Consider the following 23240-nt stretch of genomic DNA (forward strand, 5'->3'; position numbering starts at 1 on the left):
TGGTTTATGAAGCAGTAGATTTCAGAACAACTTTAATTTTTAGCTGAAAAATATGAAAATATTAAATCAAATTTTGAAATACATAAGCCTACCTCAAAAATACTTAGAGACGTTAAAACAAAATGTTACAACATTAGGCCTAGTTCTTTGGTAAATCTGATATACACAAACTATCACGCATGTTCATCATCTACGTCACTTTTCATCTCCCGGATTTTGCATCTTTTCAATGGATGCAGCGAGCGTCCTTCCTGTTTCCTTCCCATCATGCTTTTGATAGAGGAATGATGACGGATCATTAGTTTTGCCTGTCGCAAAAAGGGCTCGATGCTCTCACGCAATGATATCATAACGTCATTGACGTAGACAGCGATAATAAATAATAAATTTGCTCGCTTATCACGTGGAGGCAGCGTCTGAATAATTTAACCCCTGCGTTACTACACGAGCGTACGTCCCTTTTTGCAGCATCAGTGAAGTATCCCTCCCTACGACGACCTTAATCCTTACAATGATGATTTTTTCGCCTTCAGTGCTGCTTTGAGGTAATGATAAATCATTGTTAATGTATAATGAGCATTATATGATACGCAAACGGAAATGCACCCTGCTTGGGATCCACCTGCCTTTGGACTACGCCACCGTATCGCGCCGCTGTGAGCCGCAGCACCGCACATCAGCATCGGCACAGCTGGACAGCGGCAGCAGCCTGGAAGGTAAGTGTTGACCAAACCAGGACACTGGGTCAGGATGTACACTAGACCCCGTTCAGCCCAAATCAGAATCATATATGAGCAAATTACAGTTTGCAGGCGCAAAAACACAATCTGTGTGAAAACAAAACAAAAAAACAAAACAAAAAACCCCCCAGAAACGATTCTTTAATATTCAGTTTATTTTTCTGGTTTAAAAGCAGACAGGGATTAAATTAATGTTATTTTTAAGCCTCTCTCTTGCGATAACTGCGATATGTTATCGCAATTAACTTTTTAACCGATGTTGACTCATCAATGATTGAATTAAAACACCCACGTTGATGTTTAAAAAAAAACGAGAAGAAAAGAAACATTTTGTTTTGGCATCAGCTGGTTGTGTTTCACGGGAGGGGCGGTGTGAGATCACTATCAAGTGAATGTCTCCATTTCAATAACATGCTTTTTATGCAACAGAAAGGGAAAAGGCTTGTATTTATTATTAATGACTGTTTTTTTTTTTTTAGATAAGCAATGACCTCTTTTGATTACACCGCCTGTGAATGTGTCTATAGCGGAGCTCTAGGCAGTGAAACGAGGTTAATCTCCAATGACATGATGGGAGTTACTCATGGATGCTCTTTGTTTATAATCGGGCGTGTAAAATACAACGACGCTGACCATGGTGCTGAAATATACACGTCCTGATTTATACATCATTAAGTTTCTTTTAGTATAATATTAGACGACTACTTAAAAAATAGTTGGTGAGGATACTTTAACCTGCCTAATCGAAAGACATGTAATCTCTATCTTCCTTTGTTGCAATTAGTTGTATAGAGATTCATGTTTGCCACCTCCAGAAGTGGTCGGTTGCTTGTGAACTATTTTTAAACAGTTATACAAACGGAAATGATTGCCACTCCGGTTGTTCCATTATATTAGGTTATTAGGTCTCTGCTGCTGTTATTGAATAATCAATCTTTATGTATTTGTTGGTGTTATTGATTCTGTTTTTTATTGAGCTTATTTATTCTGATTTATTGAGTCATGTTTTATTACACTGCACCCCAACATATTTTTATGTAGGCTACTGTATTATACTAAATCATATTAATTTTACGCTCAAATGTCATGTCACAAGGCAGAAGATAAGTGTAAGTATTAATACACTTTAAACAACATGAAATGGAACAGTTAACACATTGTGGATAATTGATACCAGAAATAATAATAATAATTTCTTATTTCAATAAAAGATAATCATAATGCAGGGAATTCTGGGAAATGTTTCTTAATTATTGTAAAAGTACAATTATATAATAAGGTAATTCATATGTTTTTACTTATATTTTACAATAATTTTTACTGTATTTTACTGCAAAATTACATGTATTGTCCTGTTTAATTCAATTAATATTTTCATTATACAGTATTATGGTAAATAACTTACAGTTTAAAACTTTTTAACACTAGAAATTTTTACTTTTATTTTTTTTTACAGTGTAGCTTTGACAAATGTACACTTTAATGGACATTAAAGATTCTTCAAAAGTTATGTATCATGTATGAATGCATTTTATGTGTTTTGGCTCCTGAAAAGCCCCCTGTAATGCTTTTTGAACTGTGACACGTGGGTTTATGGGTATGACTTGCTTTTTTCTCAATGGGCCGTGCTTGCTCCCATTAAGCTCATGCCACTATTGTGATGTCACTCGTACTGTTTGCGCACATGCTGTAATACAATTACAGGTTTTCCGTCAATTAGAACCACCCGCAGAACTGCATTTGGCATAAGACATAATGCAGTCTGGACAGCTGCGGGAGACTACACATAAATAAATACTCATTTCTTTATAAAAACCCAAATGCATTCTTTAAAGTGCAGTATTTGTAGAGTAAACTGCCTGGCAACAATTTAGGAACCATTTTGTTCTGTACAAAAGTAAAGTGGTAATGTTTGTATGTTTTAGATTTTGTTATTGTACGCATCACCCAGTGTCTTATAGGAGTGTTTGTCATTCATTTACACCTTCTGACTGATTAATACCATATTGTTGCTATGTCAAACAGTTAGCGACATCATGCAGCAAAAACAGTAGTTTTGTATGGAGTGCTGTATTTAAATATTTGGTTTAATTTGGTTCTGACTGTGCGCTGATACTTAGAGATGTGTGTTTTACTGAGGGAGAGATGGCAATAAATCTGATGGCCTGAAATGGTGTTAGTGTTCGTGCCAGGCAGATTCACTCCGCTCAGCAGCCAGTTTATGTAACAGTGCAGTGCCCTAGAGGAGGAGGGGGAGGAGAGGAGAGAAGGGAAAGCAAGAAGAAGGGAGGAGCTGCACTATACTGCCCTGAGGAAAGCTCTGACTGTGTGTGGGTGAAGACAGGTGTTATCAAAGTTTGGAGTTTCTACATTTAGTCTTGTTTGTGCGTATTTGTTTTTTGGGTGAAGGTGAATGAGAGTATTTAGATTTTTGGGTGCTCAGTTTAAGGTCAGTAAGATTTTGTTTAATTTATATTTTTTATTCAGTAAGGATGCATTAAATTGAACAAAAGTGACAGTTAAGACATGGTTTACACAAACATATTAAACTGTTTTTAACATTCTTTTTCAAACAGAAAAGTTTCTTGAGCAGCAAATCATCATGTTAGAATGATTGCTGAAGGATCATGTGACACTGAATACTGGAGTAATGATGCTGAAAATTCACAGGAATAAGTTAAAATAGAAAACAGTTATTTTAAATTGTAATATTTCACAATATTACTGTTTTTACTGATCCAAAAACTTTTGAATGCCAGTATATAATTATTTATTTATTATTTATCTATTTATCTATTTATTATCTTTCATTTGATGCTGATCCCCGTTTTAGACTCTAAACAGTGCTGCAGTAAATTATTTTCAGTTAAGCTTTTCGAAATGTTTGACTGATAATATGAATTGAAAACATTATATATTATGCATGCTTCCACCTGAATATGCACGATATGCATAATTCAGTTACATTTAGTGTCTGTAATCTCACCAACAAGGACTGGTATCCTAATCCTGGAATTTTAAAACAGTAAATCAACTCTTTTGAGGACAGCCTGTTGAACAATCTCTCTGTCTTTCACTGTGCCAGGGTTTATATTGGCAGGGCTGTGCAATTAAGAAATACATGTAGTCTGAATCCCTCTATGTAATTTGAGCAATGCAGTTCTGCCTACCATTTCTACACACCATCTGCTGCAGCCGTAGCTCTGCTGTGTTTTGCTGTATATTGTACTCTAAGGTTAAAGTATAACGCAGCAGAAAAGTGGGATGGAAGATTTCCATCTCTCATTCTGAATACAGGCAACAGCCGTGTCAAACAAGGTGAGACTTGTAAATTCACCCTGTTATTAACAAGAGAATTATGTAGCGTGAAAGCAGGTGAGTAGTTGGGGTGTCAGGTTCTCATCTGGAATTGTGGGTTCAATAGCAGTCTCTATCTGTCATTGTTATAATATCCCTGATTTAAAACTCGAGAAAGGAAAGCTTGCCAAGATTGCCTGAAATTGTAAGATTTAAAGTTTGAAGGTTATTGGCTTTATGTTGTCTGAATTGGCTACATCAAAATCTCTATAGCATGAAAGCTATATTTTGACATTAGCACTGAAAACAGCTCTATATAAAATACGTTTCACCCAATAACAGAGCGCATGTTGTATTTCTTATGACTAGACGGTGACGGTGTATTGGAGCTAAATAAAAATGTCCTGAATTTTTTATCAGGATGTGGATAGACCAGGTCCCAAAGTTTTATTGAGGGTTTAGTGATGGCGTATGTGTTTTCAAATGAAATGTAACTGCAAGTACTATCAGATGATTTAACATCAATTGGAAACTGAACAAAAAAGTAAAGATTTTATTACATATAAGGTTGTACAGTTAGAGCAGTGATTAGAAGCATTTCTATGCTGCTTTTTTTATTCCTCAGATATGAATAAGAACAAGTGGGCAGGTTTGTATCAGATAGTGCTGTTCAGATGCACATTGGCAACGGTTCAATCAATCAGACCTCCTCGACAAAAGCTGTAGAAAACGCCCACTCTCTTTTCCCACACAATGATCTCACAATGGAAATCAATTCTTCTTCCATTGCCTGCAGATGGCCAAACACTTTCCATCACTTCCCCTAACCCTAACCCTTACCAATCACACCGCACAATTACCCAATTATCCTGATTCCTAAATGACAGCCATGACTGATTTAGGGGAACTTGACCTCCACCTGGGGCTCCACCTGTTTGGTTTGTGTTTTCTGGCTCTTTTCATATAATTGCTTATACTGTGTAGCATGATTGTCACAGCCAACTTTGAATATGCTTTTCTTGTCATATACACTACAATTAAAAAAAATATTTTTGAAAATAAATTAATACTTTTATTCAGCAAGGATACAGTAAATTGATCAAAAGTGACAGTAAAAGACATTTGTTGTTACAAAAGATTTTTTTTTTTACTTTCTGTTCATCAGAGTATGTAATACTTTGTAAGGCCAATGCACTACACACATGGAACATGCATGTAGTCGTGACTCACAAAACTTGTGAGTTATCATTTAACAATGATTTGTCCAAAACAATTTTTTTTATTACTCATTTTAGGTGGACATAAGCCCAAATTAAGCACATACATTGTAAGTATCATCTTAGAATGGGGGAATGTTAGAAACTCATTCTTAGTTCTTAAGAATTTACATTTTATTTAAATGCCAGTCATATATATATGAATATATGATAAATATATGAATTTATATGCCAGTATATTATACATATAAATACAAACCATATGTATTTTGGCAAAAGTATTGTGCCTTGTGCTATGCTTTTCTGCTCGCATGCATTTTTTATGTTACCGTTAATGCATAAAATACATGTGGAAGGAGAGCTGTGTACAGTAGGATCTTTATGGCATTATCTTGTCTCTTTGAATAATATCAATGCTCTGTGTTGGATTGCAGGCCACTGTTTATACATGTGTGTGTCATAAGGTCATTGGCAAGGTTTGAATACTCTTCTAGCTCCCTAAAGGGACAAACAGCATCAGTGTAATGTTACTGTTTAACTGCACAATGTGGACTGACATGTGAACCTTAAATAGCCGTTACTTTTACATTTTGCAGGACATCTCCTTAGTTTTAACTTGAAACCTCAATCCATCCATCATACATTTAAGTAATTTATAAGCTAAGATCGGTAGAGCAGACAGACCCAGTCTTTGTGGCCTGTTGTGCGGTTTGTAAACCTGTGGCGAATCATTATCCTGGTCAGGAGTGATGTGCTTGAGTCACTGTGATGGACAGACTTCACTGCGATCTCTCACTGTCTTCCTGCACACAGTTAGACATGCGATGAAGGAGAGAGAGTATCATTACAGCTGAGAGAAACCATCAAAATCCTTCAAAGTGACAGGATTGATGAGTTAAATTGGAAGGAACTGGGCTAGTGGTGAAAGAGAGGAGGAAAAGACTATAAAATGAGGTGTTAAAAATGTGTTGGTAAAACGAAAAAGGGTTGAAAGAGAAAAGATCAGAGGAGAAAGAATGTCAGATAGGAAATGAAACCGATGAAAGCAGGAATGAACAGGCTGGGTTTTGTTCTTTGTTTGTTCCTATTTGGCTGCACACCAGGGCTCATCAGCACATTTTATTGGTGTTCAACATGGGTCTTGATGCTATCTCCAGCTTCTTCCTATCAAGAGGCCCTCAAGATGTCAAATCAACAAACTCTAACAAAACGCCATTACATTTAGTGCCACCCACAAACACTTATTTTCCATATTTATTTAATCTTTTTGAACTGCTTTATCAGGATGGACTGAAAATGAATGACTCATGAAATATCACTACAGCTAGCAGGCACTCATGAAAGTGCATTTATAAAGAAGGTCTCTTGTTTGAATGATGGACACAGATGCCATAAACAGTTGTGAAAATCTGATAATAATATGCTAATTTTCAAATCTAAGAACTGCCTTGATTCGACTGAGACATATTGTTAGCATATAAATGATTTGGTTGATGATTTCGCTGAGAAAGTGTCATTTAGCCAGACAGATATACCCGTTACTGAGTTCTTATCTGCTTTTTTTGTGACCCACAATGGCAGCGAAATATTGTACTACATGTTTTACGTTGTAGAAAGCATTCATTCATCTGTTAAACTAAGCTAACAGGCCTTTCTTTAACAAACATCAGTGAATAGCTGATGGGAAGAAGGGGCTCTTGCCTCTTGCATTAGTATTTAATCAGGCGGTATAAATGTAACTCTTGTGAATATGGCAGCACATTTCCTTTAGGCTAGCATGAAGAGGCCTTTACCACGACAAATGTTTTATCAGTCAACAGCCTTAGATTTGCTTCAAAATGCGAATGAAACACACTTGAACAACAGCAAATGCATCTCTTTGGGAGAATTCACAAGATGATACCCAATGGTTTTGTGTTAGAAATAAAAAATCAGGCAGGTGCAAAATGCATAATTTTGTAGGTAGTTGTAATATACGTTTTTCATATAAGAAATGTATAACATAGCACAATATTTCACAGCTAGTGAAAAATATATATTATATGAATATTTATCTGTATTAATATTTATTTTAAAATTATATGAATGTTATTATTTAATAATGCATGTACAGATATGATAAAATATCTATATGTTTTATTATTAAATATTAATATTTTGTATTTAATATATAGCTACTTAACCATTAAAAAATGTGGGATTTTTACGATTTTTATATATTTCTGAAAGTAGTACCTTATTCTCACCCAGGCTGCATTTATTTGATCAAAAATATAGTAAAACATTTTTAAATTGTGAAATATTTATACAATTTAAAGTGTTTTCTAATTTAATATATTTTAAATTGTATATTTATTCCTGTGATGGTAAAGCTGAATTTTCAGCATCATTACTCCAGTCGTCAGTGTCACATGATCCTTCAGAAATCCTTCAGATATCCTGATTTGCTGCTCAAGAAAGATTTCTGATTATTATCAATGTTAAAAACAGTTGTGCTGCTCAATACTTTTGTTGTAACTGGGATATATGTTTTTTCCAGATATCTTTGATGAACAGAAAGTTTGAAAAAAAACTTTTATTACAGTATAAGGAAAGCATAGGTAAGCATGACTGTCAAGAATAATGATTGATCACACTATTGTCATCTCATTTTGTTCACAGCGTTGCTTCACCTTCACCCTCACTGGTCATGTGGAAACATCTAGTAATGATGCTCCTCTGAAAGACAGTGAACATCTCAGCTGGTTTCTGTGTGACCCCCTATACTGCAAGGCCATCTCCCAAAGCTTCTTTAGACCCTCCATCCTCCTCAGAGCGTCAGCCCCATATCTTGAAGCCGTTTGATCCATAACCAGGCTCCAGGATGAGTGGGCTCTTTGCCAAACTGGACCCACGGCGGATTCAGTGGGGGGCCACCTGGTTTGCCTTCCAGTCCCGCGTTCTGCGCACGAAGCCGGTGGAGTCCATGCTGGAGAGCTCAGGTGGCACGGGGGCTCACGGCACCAAACTCGCCCGCGTTCTCTCCACCGTGGACCTTGTGTCTCTGGGAGTGGGAAGCTGTGTAGGCACGGGCATGTACGTGGTTTCTGGACTGGTGGCTAAGGAAATGGCGGGTCCTGGGGTCATTGTGTCTTTCATCATCGCTGCCGTGGCCTCCATCCTGTCAGGTGAGTGCCGCCCCGACTTCCTGTTCCAGTCAATCTGACACAAAAGAGAAAAACACTGAAAAAAAGGTCTGTCATATTCATACGTGGTCTAGGTAGTGTTATTGTACTATGGGTAACATCATTTTTTTATTCACTGATCCTGAGTCAGGCTTAAGCTGAGTGAACACATGTATAACTTTATGCCTCCTGACGTGTGGTGATGACTCATGGTGAATTGGCTCATTAGGTTTACAGGTTGGAGCTGTGCACTGCATGCAGCAACCAAAATAGAGTTGGGGGGAAAATCCATTTAATTTTCCCTGTGGAGACCAACATAAAGAACCCAAAAATGAAAGGGAAGTGGAAAATGAAAGGAATATTTTTTTCCTGTATGCAGCTGACCCTTCTACCCATGGAAACAGAAACAGAGTTTAATATTGAAACCACTTATATTGACACCCTTGGTAAATGTTAGCTAAACAGGCCATGACAAAATCTTTGCTTTTTATCGTCTTTGTCTTTCATTCAAAACGTTTACAAAAATCTAACCTAAATTTAAAGTCAAATTTATTTAAAGTAAATTCTTAACTTCCATATGTGCCACAGATGATATGCACTCCTGTTTAAAGGTTTGGGGTCTCTAAGATTTTTTTTATATTTTGAAATAAGTATCATAATTTCACCAAGGCTGCATTTATTTGATCAAAAATAAAGTAAAAACAGTAATATTGTGAAATATTATTACAATTTAAAATAACTGTTTTCTATTTTAATATATTTTAAAACGTATCCTGTGATGGTAAAGCTGAATTTTCAGCATCATTACTCCAGTCAGACATTCAGTGTCACATGATCCTTCAGAAATCATTCTAATATGATGATTTGCTGCTCAAGAAACATTTCAAATTATTATCAATATTGAACACAGTTGTGCTGTTTAATATTTTGTGGAAACTGCTCTTTTATTTGAAATATAAATATTTTGTAACATTATAAAATATTCACTGTTGATCAATTTAATGCATCTTTGCTGAATAAATGTATTCATTTCTCAAAAAAAAATCTTACAGACCCCAAACTTGTGAACGGCAGTGTATTCCTTCACTTTATGTATTTGGGGGGACAAATGAACACAAATCCTATTAGAATCACAATAAAATCTTTAGCCTGTCATTAAGTCACATTAAGTCAATATGAAATTGAAATGAACCCTATTTACTTTGCTAATGCATGTTTCTGGTTTTATTGTGATTGATTCATCTGTTACAAAGAAAAACAACAACAACACTGGCTCCATTCTGGTATGAAACAGTCACTTTTCTCCATCCAATGATTTCTCAGTAAATAAATTCAAGTGCCGTCCTATATTTGATCAGGTTTACAGAAATACATTACATTATGTCAGCTTCACGGGTTATGTACTTCTCTATAGCACTGATATTAGAAAGTACATATTGGTTCTGAATGGAAAAACAGATAATCCTTATCTTTTTTCCACTATAGTGGGGTTTACAGGGATCCAGCCTGTAAAGAGTGATTTTACTCCTGTTATCTTTCCCTCTGGGATTCTATGTGTTTGACATTTGAGAATTGATCTGACACTCCAGCTCAAAAAATCAATGATTCCATCTCAGCAACCAGTTAGAGACTTTCATGCTTTTATTGATAACCTTCGGGAGTACAGGTGTTACAGTAATCATTGTTATCTCTCCACAGGGGTGTGCTATGCTGAATTTGGTGTGCGTGTGCCTAAAACCACAGGATCGGCCTATACTTATAGCTATGTGACGGTGGGCGAATTTGTGGCTTTTTTCATTGGCTGGAATCTGATTTTGGAGTATCTGATTGGTACAGCAGCAGGAGCCAGTGCCCTCAGCAGCATGTTTGACTCGCTGGCCAATCACAGCATCAGTGGCTTCATGATCAAACATATAGGAACACTCAACGGCCTGGGTGAGTGACATGAACTTTAGACACTGTTATGTTTATGTTTAGAAAATATTCATCAATGTCTGGGACCCGCATTAATCTCAATACTGCAACAAGGAAACCTTTATTTCACATAAAAAACATGAGAGCCTACTATTATTAAATCCGGTTGATTTTATGTCACTGAATGTTGCAGTTTGAACTGAACTGAACTGACACACTAATAGCCTTGACACACTCCCACAGTAATTACAAAAGAAGTTACAGTAGGCTCAATTTATCAGTAGATTGGAGTTAATGGTGCTGCAGAAAAGAAAAGGCACATTGGCAGTCAATAGTCTGGTGACAATGACAATGTTAAGAAAGCTTGTAAAAAAAAACAGAGCAACCTCTCTCTCTCAGCTTCTGTGTTGCACTGTGAAACAACTGCTCCAATTACACTTCTGAAGAGGAAAAATAAGCACTTTTATAGGTTGGGCATTTGCTATTAAAATTAGGATATACATTTTTTTTCAAAGCAGATATGATTTGAAGCAAATTCGAGATCTTGACGTTTTCTCGTTTAACTAAATATTCATGTGAAAAATACTTTTTCTATGTATCTTGATTGCTGATTATGCAATAACTTGATTATGCACTTTAATGAATAGTACCTTTTAGAAAATGTTTATTCTGTCAGGACTACTATCGTCAAATATGATTTTCAATTAGCAGCATACAGTTTGGATTGGCGGTATGGTTCTGTTTTGGGCAAGAACTCTTGGAGAGCAGCAATAACCCCCCTTATGGTAAAACAAACAGAACCAACATAAATGTATTTGCAGATATTAGTGTTGTGTTCAACATGATTCAAGAAAAATGAGTCTGATTCGAAGAGTAATATCAGAAGGCCAAGTCCTGACTGGATGAGAGGAGAAGGATGGAGGGTAATCAGCTCCTGATTAACACGATAAAGCTGCTGATAATTCTGAATGGATCTTATAGAGATGCTGTGATAGGGATCGTATTCATATAGGTTTATGACGTCCTAGACGTGGATCAGCTGAGAGTCAGCTGATGCGAGCTTGACTGACGTGACCTGCCAGAACTAACGCTACACCTGATTATTGTTTTACACATAATATTGCAATATATTTTTAATAGTTGGTTTCAGTACAGTAATAAAAACGAATTATTTATTGTTATTTTTATATCAAATACTTTTTCCTCACATTGTATAATGGGTCTTTCTTTATACATCAAAATTGAAAGCTGCCTTAATATTTTCGGAAGGGGGTCCCTCACAAGGGGACATTTTGGGGTCCTTGGCATCAAAACCCCTAACCTACAACAACTTTGTTGAGTTCTCAAAAAGACACACCATCTACCATCAATCCTCAGACTACAGATGGAGGAATGAAATATGGGTATTTGGGAAATCTAGAAAGGATGATATTTGCTTTCTGCTCAGCGTGTTTGGTTTGCAGACAGACATTACATATAGACTATTGTGTGTGACCCAGACAAAACATGCTATTTGTGCCAAAATACATAATCTTACTCGGCCAACAGCAGTAAAATCTCTTCTTTTTCTTTAACCAACCCCTTTCTCTAAGAGTCTAATATCCCTCCATCTGTGTCTCTCTGCACACATTATGGTTCATAGTCATTTCCGCTTAAGGCCTTGTTAGTATGTTGAATATTTTTAGAAATGCATGATTTATTCATGACTGCATTGAGGGGTCAACAGAGGACTGTCTGTCGATGCTTGTCAACTCAATACTGTCATCTGAGAGACATCTATCTATCTATCTATCTATCTATCTATCTATCTATCTATCTATCTATCTATCTATCTATCTATCTATCTATCTATCTATCTATCTATCTATCTATCTATCTATCTATTCATTCTAGTATCTAGTATTCAAACTACTTGCCTGAATAACCATAAAACTTCAATGCTTTTTAAGCTTGTTGAACCTTTTGTACAATATTTTGTAATGCCAGCATAAAAATTGGCTCAACACATTCCTTTTTTGTTATGTTTCAAAATCCATGTGATGTGAATTCCTCCTTTATGACCTCTCAGGTAAAGGGGAGCAGTCGTATCCAGACTTCTTGGCCCTGGTCATAGCTATCCTGGTCACAGTAATAGTTGCTCTGGGTGTGAAGAATTCCGTCGGGTTCAACAACGTGCTGAATGTCATCAATCTGGTGGTGTGGGTGTTCATAATGATCGCAGGCCTGTTCTTCGTCAGTGTAAGCAACTGGGACGAGGGACGATTCCTGCCTTACGGCTGGTCAGGGGTAAAGTACATTTCAAATCAATTATTGAAGTTCAATCCGTTTGTGCAGTTAGTGACTCTCAGCATAAACAATAAAGAGAAAATTGCATTGTCTTGTAGCTATAATCAACCATTCTGTCCAACAGGTCATGCAGGGTGCAGCCACTTGCTTCTATGCCTTTATTGGGTTTGACATCATAGCCACCACGGGAGAAGAAGCCAAGAGTCCCAACACATCCATCCCCTATGCCATCACTGCCTCTCTGGTCACCTGCCTCACTGCCTATGTCTCTGTGAGTATATAATGTAGCATTAACCATTTGCACACTCATTTTGGGTTCACACGTAACACACAATATCTGAGACCACGTTGAAAATATAATTTAAACCTGAAAATTGTACACGTTTCTATCCTTTGGCTGCTTTGATTGTCCAGTTAACACTCAAGTTTGTTCATTTTCATCGTTAATACTTGAGTGTGATGCTGACTTGAGTCAGGTGATAAAGGTTTTATTAAGTTTGGTATATCATTCACAGTCTATTTATTTATACTTAAACTTCTCAATTTAAGAATATAAATGATGCATGTCGAAAGATCATCTACTGTAGCATAACTTTGTTCCTTTCTTTGTGTTCACAGACAGTCATTGATTATTCTCTTCATGCAGCATGTCTGAATATATTAAAAGCTCTCCAGCTTTATCACCCTGCTATGCTGTCTGTCTGTAGGAGGTTGTCATAGAAACGCAATGGGTGTTAACACACCGACAGACCTTTTTGCTGTATCTCAGAACAATATTCTATCAATTTTATTTCTATTTTTCTAACGTCTGTTTTGGTTTTAGCTGAAACAAAATTGCCTTTACTAAAATGGCTCTTCATTTTCACACCTACAGGACTGTCTGATGAGAAGCAAACTTGTTAATTAGCAGCGTTCACCCCTCCAGATCTCATTTAGTTGTCGCAGAGGCTAATTTTAGCCCCAGGCCCTTTGGTTCTCTGTCTGTGTCTGTGTTTGTGTGCATATGTATGTGTGTTTCTGTTGCTTTTTCTGAAATGCATTAAATGTATCATAATGTATCATGATTAATCGAACAATCCTTGATCTTTTGATACAAAAGAGTCCATTGTACTATGAAAACAGATTGTAACTTTAAGAACCCAGTGCTTTCTACCCAGGAAAAATAGACATTTATTAAAAGTAAATGGCAAAAACAACTTGTTCTGTACATTTGCAAAATGTGCAAAAAAATTTGAAAACATAAACACTCCAATGATGCCATTAGGTGTTCAGAAAGTTTAGGATAAATTCTATTAATCCTAGTTCTATAAAACTTTTTATTCAGATAAGTCTGTCAAACCTGTACTGTGTCTGGCTGTCGCTCCTTTGCATATCCTTCCAAAGGTTCCAAAAATTGGAAGAATTTTTAACAGTGTTCCTGATCATTTCAGTCTGATCCTAACAGTTTGAATGACACATTTATGATGGGTGCATTTCTTAAAGCACAGCAGCAAAAAAAAAAAAAACTGTTTAATTGTAAGGTCAATGAATCACACTCTTGTTTCTTCCTCTCTCACAGGTGAGTGTGATCCTCACCCTGATGGTCCCTTACACTGAAATTGACACGGACGCTCCTCTGATGGAAATGTTTTCTCTACATGGCTTCCAAACTGCCAAATACATAGTGGCCATCGGCTCCATTGCAGGACTGACAGTCAGTTTGTTGGGCTCTCTTTTCCCTCTGCCGAGAGTCATCTATGCCATGGCAGGAGATGGTTTGCTCTTCAGGTACTATAAAACTAAATAACAAAAGACTAACTGCTGGGTCAAGTAATGATTCACGATGATCTTTAATGAGTATGTCTCCATTATTGCAAATGATTAAAATGGCCTTTAAATATCACTCTCTGCTGGAGAAATAGGCTCCTGTCATGCAGTTTCAAAAGAAATGCCCTGACATTTAAAATCAAAGCCAGTATAATGGATATGTGGTAAGACTTTGATAAAAATGAATGTTTGGATGTTTCACCCTGTTTACACATGGTATTAACGTCAGTACACCCGTCACAGGTGTTCAAAAGTTGTCAGACAAGAGTCACTGGCATTTACACTTGGAAGTAAGATCTCTCAAAGCGTCTCAAATGCATCTCATGTCAACACTCATGATCCGATTTCAAAGGGAGGGTCCCCTTTAAAAAGCATGAAAAAGTATTTAAAAATTCTAAAAGACTACAAATACATCCACGTTTTAATCTCACTGCAGATGTGATCTTTTGAGCAGAAAACCTTTTTTAGTGGAATACCTGTAAATGAATTTCAACTGTGCATCACATAATGCTGCCACTACAATTCGAAAGTTTTGGGTTGAAAAGATTTTTTTAATGATTTTGAAATAAGTCTGTTATGCCCGCCATGGCTGCAATCATTTGATCATAAATTCAGTAAAAACAGTCAAATTTAATTTACTACTGTAATGGCAAAGCTACATTTTTAGCAGCCATTACTCCAGTCTGATTTGGTGCTCAAGAAATATTTCAAATTATTTTCAATGTTGAAAACAGTTCTGCTTTTTCAGGATTCATTGATGAATAGAAAGTTCAAAAGAACAACATTTATTTGAAATAGAATTGTTTTGTAACATAATAAATGTATTTACTCTCTTTTTAAATCCATTTAGTGCATCCTTGCTGAATACAATTATTTGTTTCTTATACGAACGGCACTCTATAAATGCACTTTTCCAGAATGTTTAATCAGACAGTAATTTTCTAGCCACACATATCTACCAAGATATAAAACTTTCGTTTTAGTGCATCTCGTCTTTTTAGGTGTCAGGACCCCATTTGCTCCTGTATATAGCTCTGCCCTTTTGTGATTGGAGGACTGAAGCTGTCATGTGCACAATCTGTATGTTTCAGGTTCCTGGCTAATGTGAGCACGTACACAGAGACTCCCGCAGTGGCCTGTGTGGTGTCGGGGTTCCTCTCTGCTCTCTTGGCTTTGCTCGTCAGTCTGAGGGACCTGATCGAGATGATGTCCATCGGCACTCTGCTAGCCTACACGCTAGTGTCGGTGTGTGTGCTTCTGCTGCGTTACCAGCCTGAAGGAGACATCCACGGATTCGTCAACTTCCTCTCCGAGCAGAACTCCAAACGTAAGGAGGGAGTGCTGGCCGAGTGCGAGAAGGAAGCCTGCTCGCCGGTCAGTGAGGGTGATGATTATGGAGGAGCTGCCCAAAACACCTGCGGAGCCAAGAACCTGCCGTCTCTGGGAGACAACGAGATGCTGATTGGTAAGCCTGACAAGTCCACCTACACTGCCAGTCACCCCAACTACGGCACCGTGGACATGTCCTCAGGCATTGAGTCAGATGAGACGGACAGCGTGTACCTTCTGAAGCTGAAGAAGCTGCTGGGGCCTCGCTATTACACCATGCGCATTCGGCTCGGCCTGCCGGGCAAGATGGACCGGCCCACTGTGGCCACCGGCCGGGTCGTCACTCGCTGCGTCATTCTGCTCTTCATCCTCATCTTCTGCTTCTGCTCCCTCATCATCTTCGGGTCAGGTCAGATCGCTGATGGCCAGTGGTGGGCCGTGCTGCTGCTGGTGCTGCTGCTGCTGGTCATCACGCTCTTGATCTTCATCATCATTCAGCAGCCGGAGAACCCCAAGCGCCTGCCCTACATGGCTCCCTGCGTTCCCTTCGTCCCGGCCTCTGCCATGCTTGTAAACGTTTACCTCATGCTCAAGCTCTCCACCATCACATGGATCCGTTTTGGCGTATGGTGCTTCGTGGGTGAGTTTCAATATTATTTTAAATGGGCATGTTGATACAGGCAGCATCTTATTTACATGGGTCATTCCTGATATGCAGGGCGGTTTCATATATACCATTCAAAGGTTTGGGGTCAGTAACCGAAGCTTTATTCAGCTTCATCAAAAGTGACTGTAAAGACATTTATAATGTTTCAGAAGATTTATTTTTCAAATAATTTCAGAATCCTGAAAAAAATTATCTTGGTTTCCACATAAATATTACCGGTAATCTGCACAACTATTTTCAACATTGATAATAATAGGAAATGATTTTTAAGCACTAAATTAGCATTCAAATAATTTCTGAAAGATCACAGGAACAAATTACATTTTAAGATATATTAAAATACAAAACATTTATTTTAAATTGTAATAATATTTCACATTACAGTTTTTACTGTGTTTTTTAAACAAATAAATGCAGCCTTTTGGTGAGCATAATAACTTCTTTCAAAAAAATCTTTTTTTTAAATCCCATACTTTTGAACAGTAGTGTAGTTTGAAAGACCATGGACTGAATTTGATAGATTTCTAAATAATATAATAAATTGGCAAATTAATGAAAAATATTGCAAGTGATTCTTATATTTTTTTTCCTTTAGCCTACCTAATTTATTTAAATTTTTTTTTATTTAAAGATTTAAAGATTTACACGGTTCGTATGTAAGAAATGTATTTCAATTAATCATAAAATGGCCCTGATATGTCACTAGACGTTAAGAAATCATGTTCATTTCAAATACTTATATCACTGACAACAGTAGTCCAGCCAGGATATTGTCATTTAAAAGTGAAGTTGCAGCCCTCAACTGATGTTGATGTTGTCATGTTGTGTTTTGGCCTGAAGCTCCACCCTCCACCTATCTACCAATCACAAAGTCAGTAGTGTTTCGGCATCCGGGTTGCCAGCTCTGCTCTAGTTACCACAGCTGCGGCTACAAATGTGTCGGATAAAAAATGTCTAACGTTACGAAACCTAAAAGACATCGTTATGAATCCGAAATACGTCGTGACAAAGTCCGAAAAAAAAACTCACTGTGTAGGACTCGTCACTTGCCATTGGAAGCTCCTTGTAGCAGCCTACGTTCCTGCTGGATCCTGCAGCCTAACTGGCAACCTCGAGTCAGGGGGAGGGGGAGGGGGAGGGGATACACCGCTCTACTGTAATTTGAAAGTGATTGCAGTACCAGTTTTGGCCACAATCTTACATACGGTTCCTTTAAATATGGTTTTAATGGTGATCAGTGTATTGTTTTTGTGTTCTAAATATATTTTATTTTTATTTAAAATTAAATTGTAAATTTGTTTAAAAAGTTTAATTTCAAGCATATTTCTGAAAGTATAGTAAACCCTTTTTTAAAAAGAAATTCTTCCTTAAATGACAATCATATTGATTTTACAATAAAATGTACAGTTCTAAACTATTGCATGACAGGATTGACCCACATGCTCTAATGTCTCCACTTTCAATCATTTGCTGTGTTTTTTTATGTTTCTTTTGTCAATGAAGTGAGGGAAAACACTGATCAATTACATTTGTGCATTAGCTTATGTACGCGTGTGCACTGTTTGTGTTGTCTCTGTGTGTTCGTCTCTGCAGGTGTTTTGATCTACTTTGGCTATGGCATGTGGAACAGCACCCTAGAGATCACGGCGCGAGAGGAGGAAGCCCATGCTAGCACATACCAGCGCTATGACGTGGGCGTGGACGACAACTTTGCCGTGGATGATGATCTATACCCTTCTGGAGATGGAGGGCCATACCAAAGCTTGGGCTCCCATGAGGGCAGAGGTGGGCACCAGAAACAGCAACACCAGGAGCAGAGCGAGCCTCAGCCTGACGGCCTGGACAGGGTGGACAACCACAGGACCTCCTCTTCCTCCTCACACAGCAGGGCCAAAAGCAAAGCTGGCAAACCTAGTCCGGGCTTTGAGGCGCTGGTGGTCGACGACGATTTGGACGATCCTTTGGAATGAGAATGTAATCTGAATGTACTCGTCTGCCAACAACTGCAGAACCCTTGGGCTAGATTGTTATGTCTTTGCAATGAGTTTTTATTTGACTTCTATTCCTTCATTTGCTTTTTTACCACTGATTGGATAATGAATGGATTTAGGATGGGATTTAACATTTAGAAGGCTTTTGATCTTTCTTTTTTTAACCATATAGCACCTAACATTTCTTTCTTTTTTGTTTTTAAATTATTTTACAGTTTTAAATTAATTCTCATTATAATCATTTTACTGAACTCTTCAGCACTTAAATATGTATAATCTAATGTTTCTCTTGAAAGCAACAGTCCCTCCGACCAAATTACAGTAACTAGCATGAAATTTATTATCTGGCATGTAGTTTATTACTGCCCTGTTATCACAGTCCCACCGTTTTTCCCAATACAAGCACCTTTCAGCTGTCAGGACGATGTCCGTTCACAGATCACTTCCACTCTATTAGCCTCGACACTGTCTTTATATGGGGTCGATATAAAACCAGCTGAAGAATTCCCATGCGAAGCCCTTAAAACACTTAAAGCAATTTGCACACTTTAGCTATTCAGTAAGCAGCTGTTTTTCTTAATCAATTTTATTATCGCATTCAAAAAGGTTAGTTTGAGAAGCAAAGATAGATGATACGATGAGGAATGATATGATAAATAGTTAGGCCCCACAGAATCAAAGGCCTCATTCTCTTCAGCTCAAACATCTAGCCCAAGTGAGGTTTGGACCGTAGGTTTTCACGAATAGTAATTGGACTTTGCTTGCAATAGTGCCTTCATCTGTCAGTGTGTGCTTTAAATATGGCCATCAAGATGTCCATGCTTGTTTGTTTGTCATTTCTGTTGATGTCGACATATCCATGGGTTTGTTTTCCCGCTGAAGGTGCCTCTCAGCTGTCACGTGTCACAACCGACCATCCATTCATCCTATGTGCCAGTGACTCCGCTTCATCCTTGCAAGCAGGCCGCTCTGTGTAAATACCCACGGTGTGACCACAGTACGATTTGTGTCTCTCGGCTGGTCAGTGTGTCCGTTGAAAAAAAAAAAGGAGACGTGATTTAGGAAAACAGAGGGTAAGGAAGGGGAATTTGCATGTGGTGGAGAGCATTGTGAATTTTTTATCTGGATGTGCTCTTCTGCTGTTCCCTCCTCTCATAATTCATGTGGCATTTAACCAATCTGTCCAGACCAACTCTATCTGTGCTACAGCTCTGCCAGCCGAAAACAAAAAAACAACCAAGCCAGGCCTCAAATCCATACATGTGGAAGACACATTGAGCACATCATGCCATATTGCTTTAAATGTGTCTCCCCTCTTGTGTTTGTGACAAATATTTAGAAACGTTAAAAAAAACAACTATGGATTGAGTTGCCATAAATGATTTGCAGTCCCATTAGCTCTCACAGCGTATAGAGCTTCATTTTGGGGCCTGGGTTGGTTTTGTTCCTTGCATTTGGTTTATGATGTGATTCTTGTCGCCGTGGCATTTTGCTGAATGTATAGCATGTTCAGATGTACGGGCCCAGAGTAAAACTATGTTTGTGAGTATTTGCATGTGTGGTGACCGTCGAAAGACTTGATGTAACTCTCAAATGTAGCATTCTGAGAGACGAAGGTAGCAGCCTGCCCACCGTACACCCCTCGAACCCTCCTCGTCCTGAGTGGCCTCTGTTTACAAAGCAAGCCAAAGTCTGCATCCTTCGTTTACTGTATCAGACAAAAGACACAATTTTACTTCTGTAGAGTAGAACACCATATAACAGTGTGGAGATGTGAGATATCGAAGATAAGTATTTTTTTACAGGCATTTCATACCTTCAGGTTCTCTGTCAGGGTAGTGTAGCCACCGCCGGTGGTGTTTTGTGGGTTCTCTTACGGTTCAGACGAACTTCTGAAGAAAAGTGGCGAAAGCATATATTTTTAATTGCCTCTTTCTAGACTAAAAAACATAACTGGAGACGTTTGGGTTTTGATTTAATATATTTAATTTAATGTTATAACATAAGAATAGGCTTAAGAAGGGCAAGGTTTTAAAGAAATAGTTAATTAAAAATGAAAATTTTGTCATCATTTATTTACCTCCTAGCCTGTAAGATATTTTTTTGAAATATTGTTTTGGACCCCATTGAAAAAAAATCATAAAAATATCTTATTTTGTGTTAAGCAGAATTCATACATGTTTGGAGCGACATGAGGATGAGTAAATGATGACAGAATTTTCATTTGCGGATGAACTACCCCTTTGAGTAAGAGTAGAATCTACATATAGAAATATTTTATTAAAAATCTATCTGGAAAAAAAAAATCAAAAATGTTTCCACTGTTGCTTTTAAAGATAGCTACTATTTGTTATTCGTCTCTGAGAAAAGGTACAGTGTTTGTACTTTGTGATCTATCTTTCCTGCTATCATAGTTTGTTTGGTATTTGTTCAGGAAATGTGGAGATTGGCTTCCCTTGCAAATCTGATCTTTGTTTCTTCTGTATATTTTGGTATGAAGTGGATGTATTCTGGTTTCAATGATTTTTTTAAAGAATCTATTTATTGTTTCTTCTACTTGTGGTTTTGCTCTCCCGTTGCACTGTGTAATGAGATGTTAATATTGCTTCCATGCAACAATGAAAGTCATTTATTGCAGATCAGATAAGCGTGACTCTTGGTTTTCCTTTCGCTTTAAGGCTGTCTCACACAACCCCAAATCAGAAGTAATAAAAATCCTCACATGGGTGGCTTGTGTAAGCATTGCATTGCAGGCCCGCTCTCTTTCCTGTGGGGTGGAGCGGAGAGCCTAGAATAACAGCGATCCGAGGGTCGTACCTGAGCACAAAACAAACATGGTCATACTGGGATGGGGGCCGCTGGCTATGCAGAGGAATGAGATGAACAGATCAGGACGTACTGTTCCATTATCATTGCTGCAATGGTGGTCGATGTGGTACAATATGGTTTGGAGATCTCAAAACATGTTGTTATGTTCAATTCATACAGTTCAGACCCTTCTGTCTGTATGGTGCAGACATCGACACAACCAGAAGCACACTCCTTTTGTGGGAGTGTCTTCATAAGTGTTATTCCTATGAGGCACTCATAGGACATCATTTGTGTCATCTCTCATCAGCCTGAATCAAATTTAAATGTGATGTCCTTATATTGTTTGTCATCATCTGTTTGGGAGGAAGCCTCCCCTTTTCCTGATGCAAAATATCCTGGTGCTAATCCTGGATGAGAGGAAGACTGTAAATATGTGATGCTGTGTGGTAAATGGTTATATTTTAAACACATATTTTAAAAATATGATGCACTTTTAAGCTTATGCAATACCCAGTAGTTGCTTTAATACTCACACTACTTGCGTTGAAGATAATCCTTATGCAAAAGGTGATATCAACTCACTGCACAAATAATCAGACATTTCCTGTAAGACGCCATTCTGTGTTTTCAGAACATTCTGGAAACTGCTGATTTTTCTGGTCAGTTCAAGGTCAGTCTCATAATCAGTAACAATTTGTACTGGAGTATCAGGTAACAAATATACAATTTTGTCATTTTTATGCTCAGTAGTATTAGTTTTCCTAGGAAAAAAACAGACAAGCTATAACTAGTGCATCAGGGTTGCTGTATTTCCACATTAGAAAATGATTACTTGAAATAATTTTGACTAGTAAATGAAGTTGTCATGTTTGTTCAAATAGAGATACTTTCCTGAATTATACAAAGAACATTAAAGGGTCATGAAACGCCCTGTTTCAGTACTATCAGGTCTCGGCAATTTTTTAAATTGCTCAAAATTGGCCATGGAAAGACACCACTGACATATATGAGCACTGCAGTTCATGAAAATGTCACATCCTGCTGATGCTGACTTCAAATTACAAATCCGGTGTCATGAACAATCAGGTCCCCTCTCACAAATGGGTTGGCACTTTTTGTAATTGTATCTTGTATGCTATCGGTTCTCTGATTTTAGCACTACTGTAGCCTGCTGTATTGTACAACAGTTGATTTTATTAAATATATTTTAAATTAAATATATTAAAAGTGTAGCTTCACATTTTATTATTTGCATGTTCTTAACAAATGATCAAATAAGATAGATTTATTAAGCTAGCAGGCTAACAGGCTAGATGTATGCTAAGCTAGAATGCTAAGCATTTAAAGAATGAGACATTTAATTTCACAGTCTATAGCTTCGGTAATTGCAGTCATATTCACATAGTTAAACAAACAACATTCCATGAGCCAAGTGTGTAGGTTTTCTAACACACTCAATGTGGCAAGCTAAGGCCTTTCAGCCAATGGAATCATTAGGCCGACCCATTTATGCCGGGGGACTCATTTATTCATGACACAGGATTACTAAAATAGGCCAAAAATTCCTAAATTATGTACTTTCATTTTCAAATAATTTCTATCATGTGCAGCATAATTTTAATTTGAAACATTAATAAAAAAAATTTGTTTCATAACCCTTTAAAAAGGAAATGCTAAACCTTTTTTTCTCCAAGTTATAATCATAGGAATGAAGGCTGGATTAACATCATGACATTTCAACTACCTGTTTCTTGCTAGTTCAGGTCAATTTCTGCTTTTTCTGTCTCTCCCTCTGCTTTTAGGTCTTCATTTGCAGCCATATTTGGAAGAGAAAAATACTGTAGAGACCAATGCAATTTTCCATTGAATTTCCTCCACCCCAAACTACCTCTTACCAAAGACTGAACGGTTAAAACCTACAAATAAGAAGCAATATTTGACATCTAAAATGCACCATTCATAAATCATACTGTAGTGATAAAATTTGCTCAATTTGATTCATTTTTTTTCACATAATG

General features: G+C 37.4%; 1 protein-coding gene across 1 annotated transcript; it reads left to right on the forward strand.

The window, feature by feature from the left end:
• Positions 1–347: 347 nt before the first annotated feature.
• slc7a14a (solute carrier family 7 member 14a) lies at positions 348–22229 on the forward strand. Its single transcript, XM_082171992.1, has 8 exons — positions 348–716; positions 7916–8421; positions 10117–10353; positions 12401–12618; positions 12743–12889; positions 14177–14385; positions 15516–16393; positions 18014–22229. The coding sequence occupies exons 2-8, from the start codon at positions 8118–8120 to the stop codon at positions 18388–18390; spliced, it is 2370 nt and encodes a 789-aa protein (XP_082028118.1). The 5' UTR covers positions 348–716; positions 7916–8117; the 3' UTR covers positions 18391–22229.
• The last annotated feature ends 1011 nt before the right edge of the window (positions 22230–23240 follow it).

Source organism: Leuciscus leuciscus (assembly GCF_965113295.1).
Source record: "Leuciscus leuciscus genome assembly, chromosome: 6".
Taxonomy (NCBI): domain Eukaryota; kingdom Metazoa; phylum Chordata; class Actinopteri; order Cypriniformes; family Leuciscidae; genus Leuciscus; species Leuciscus leuciscus.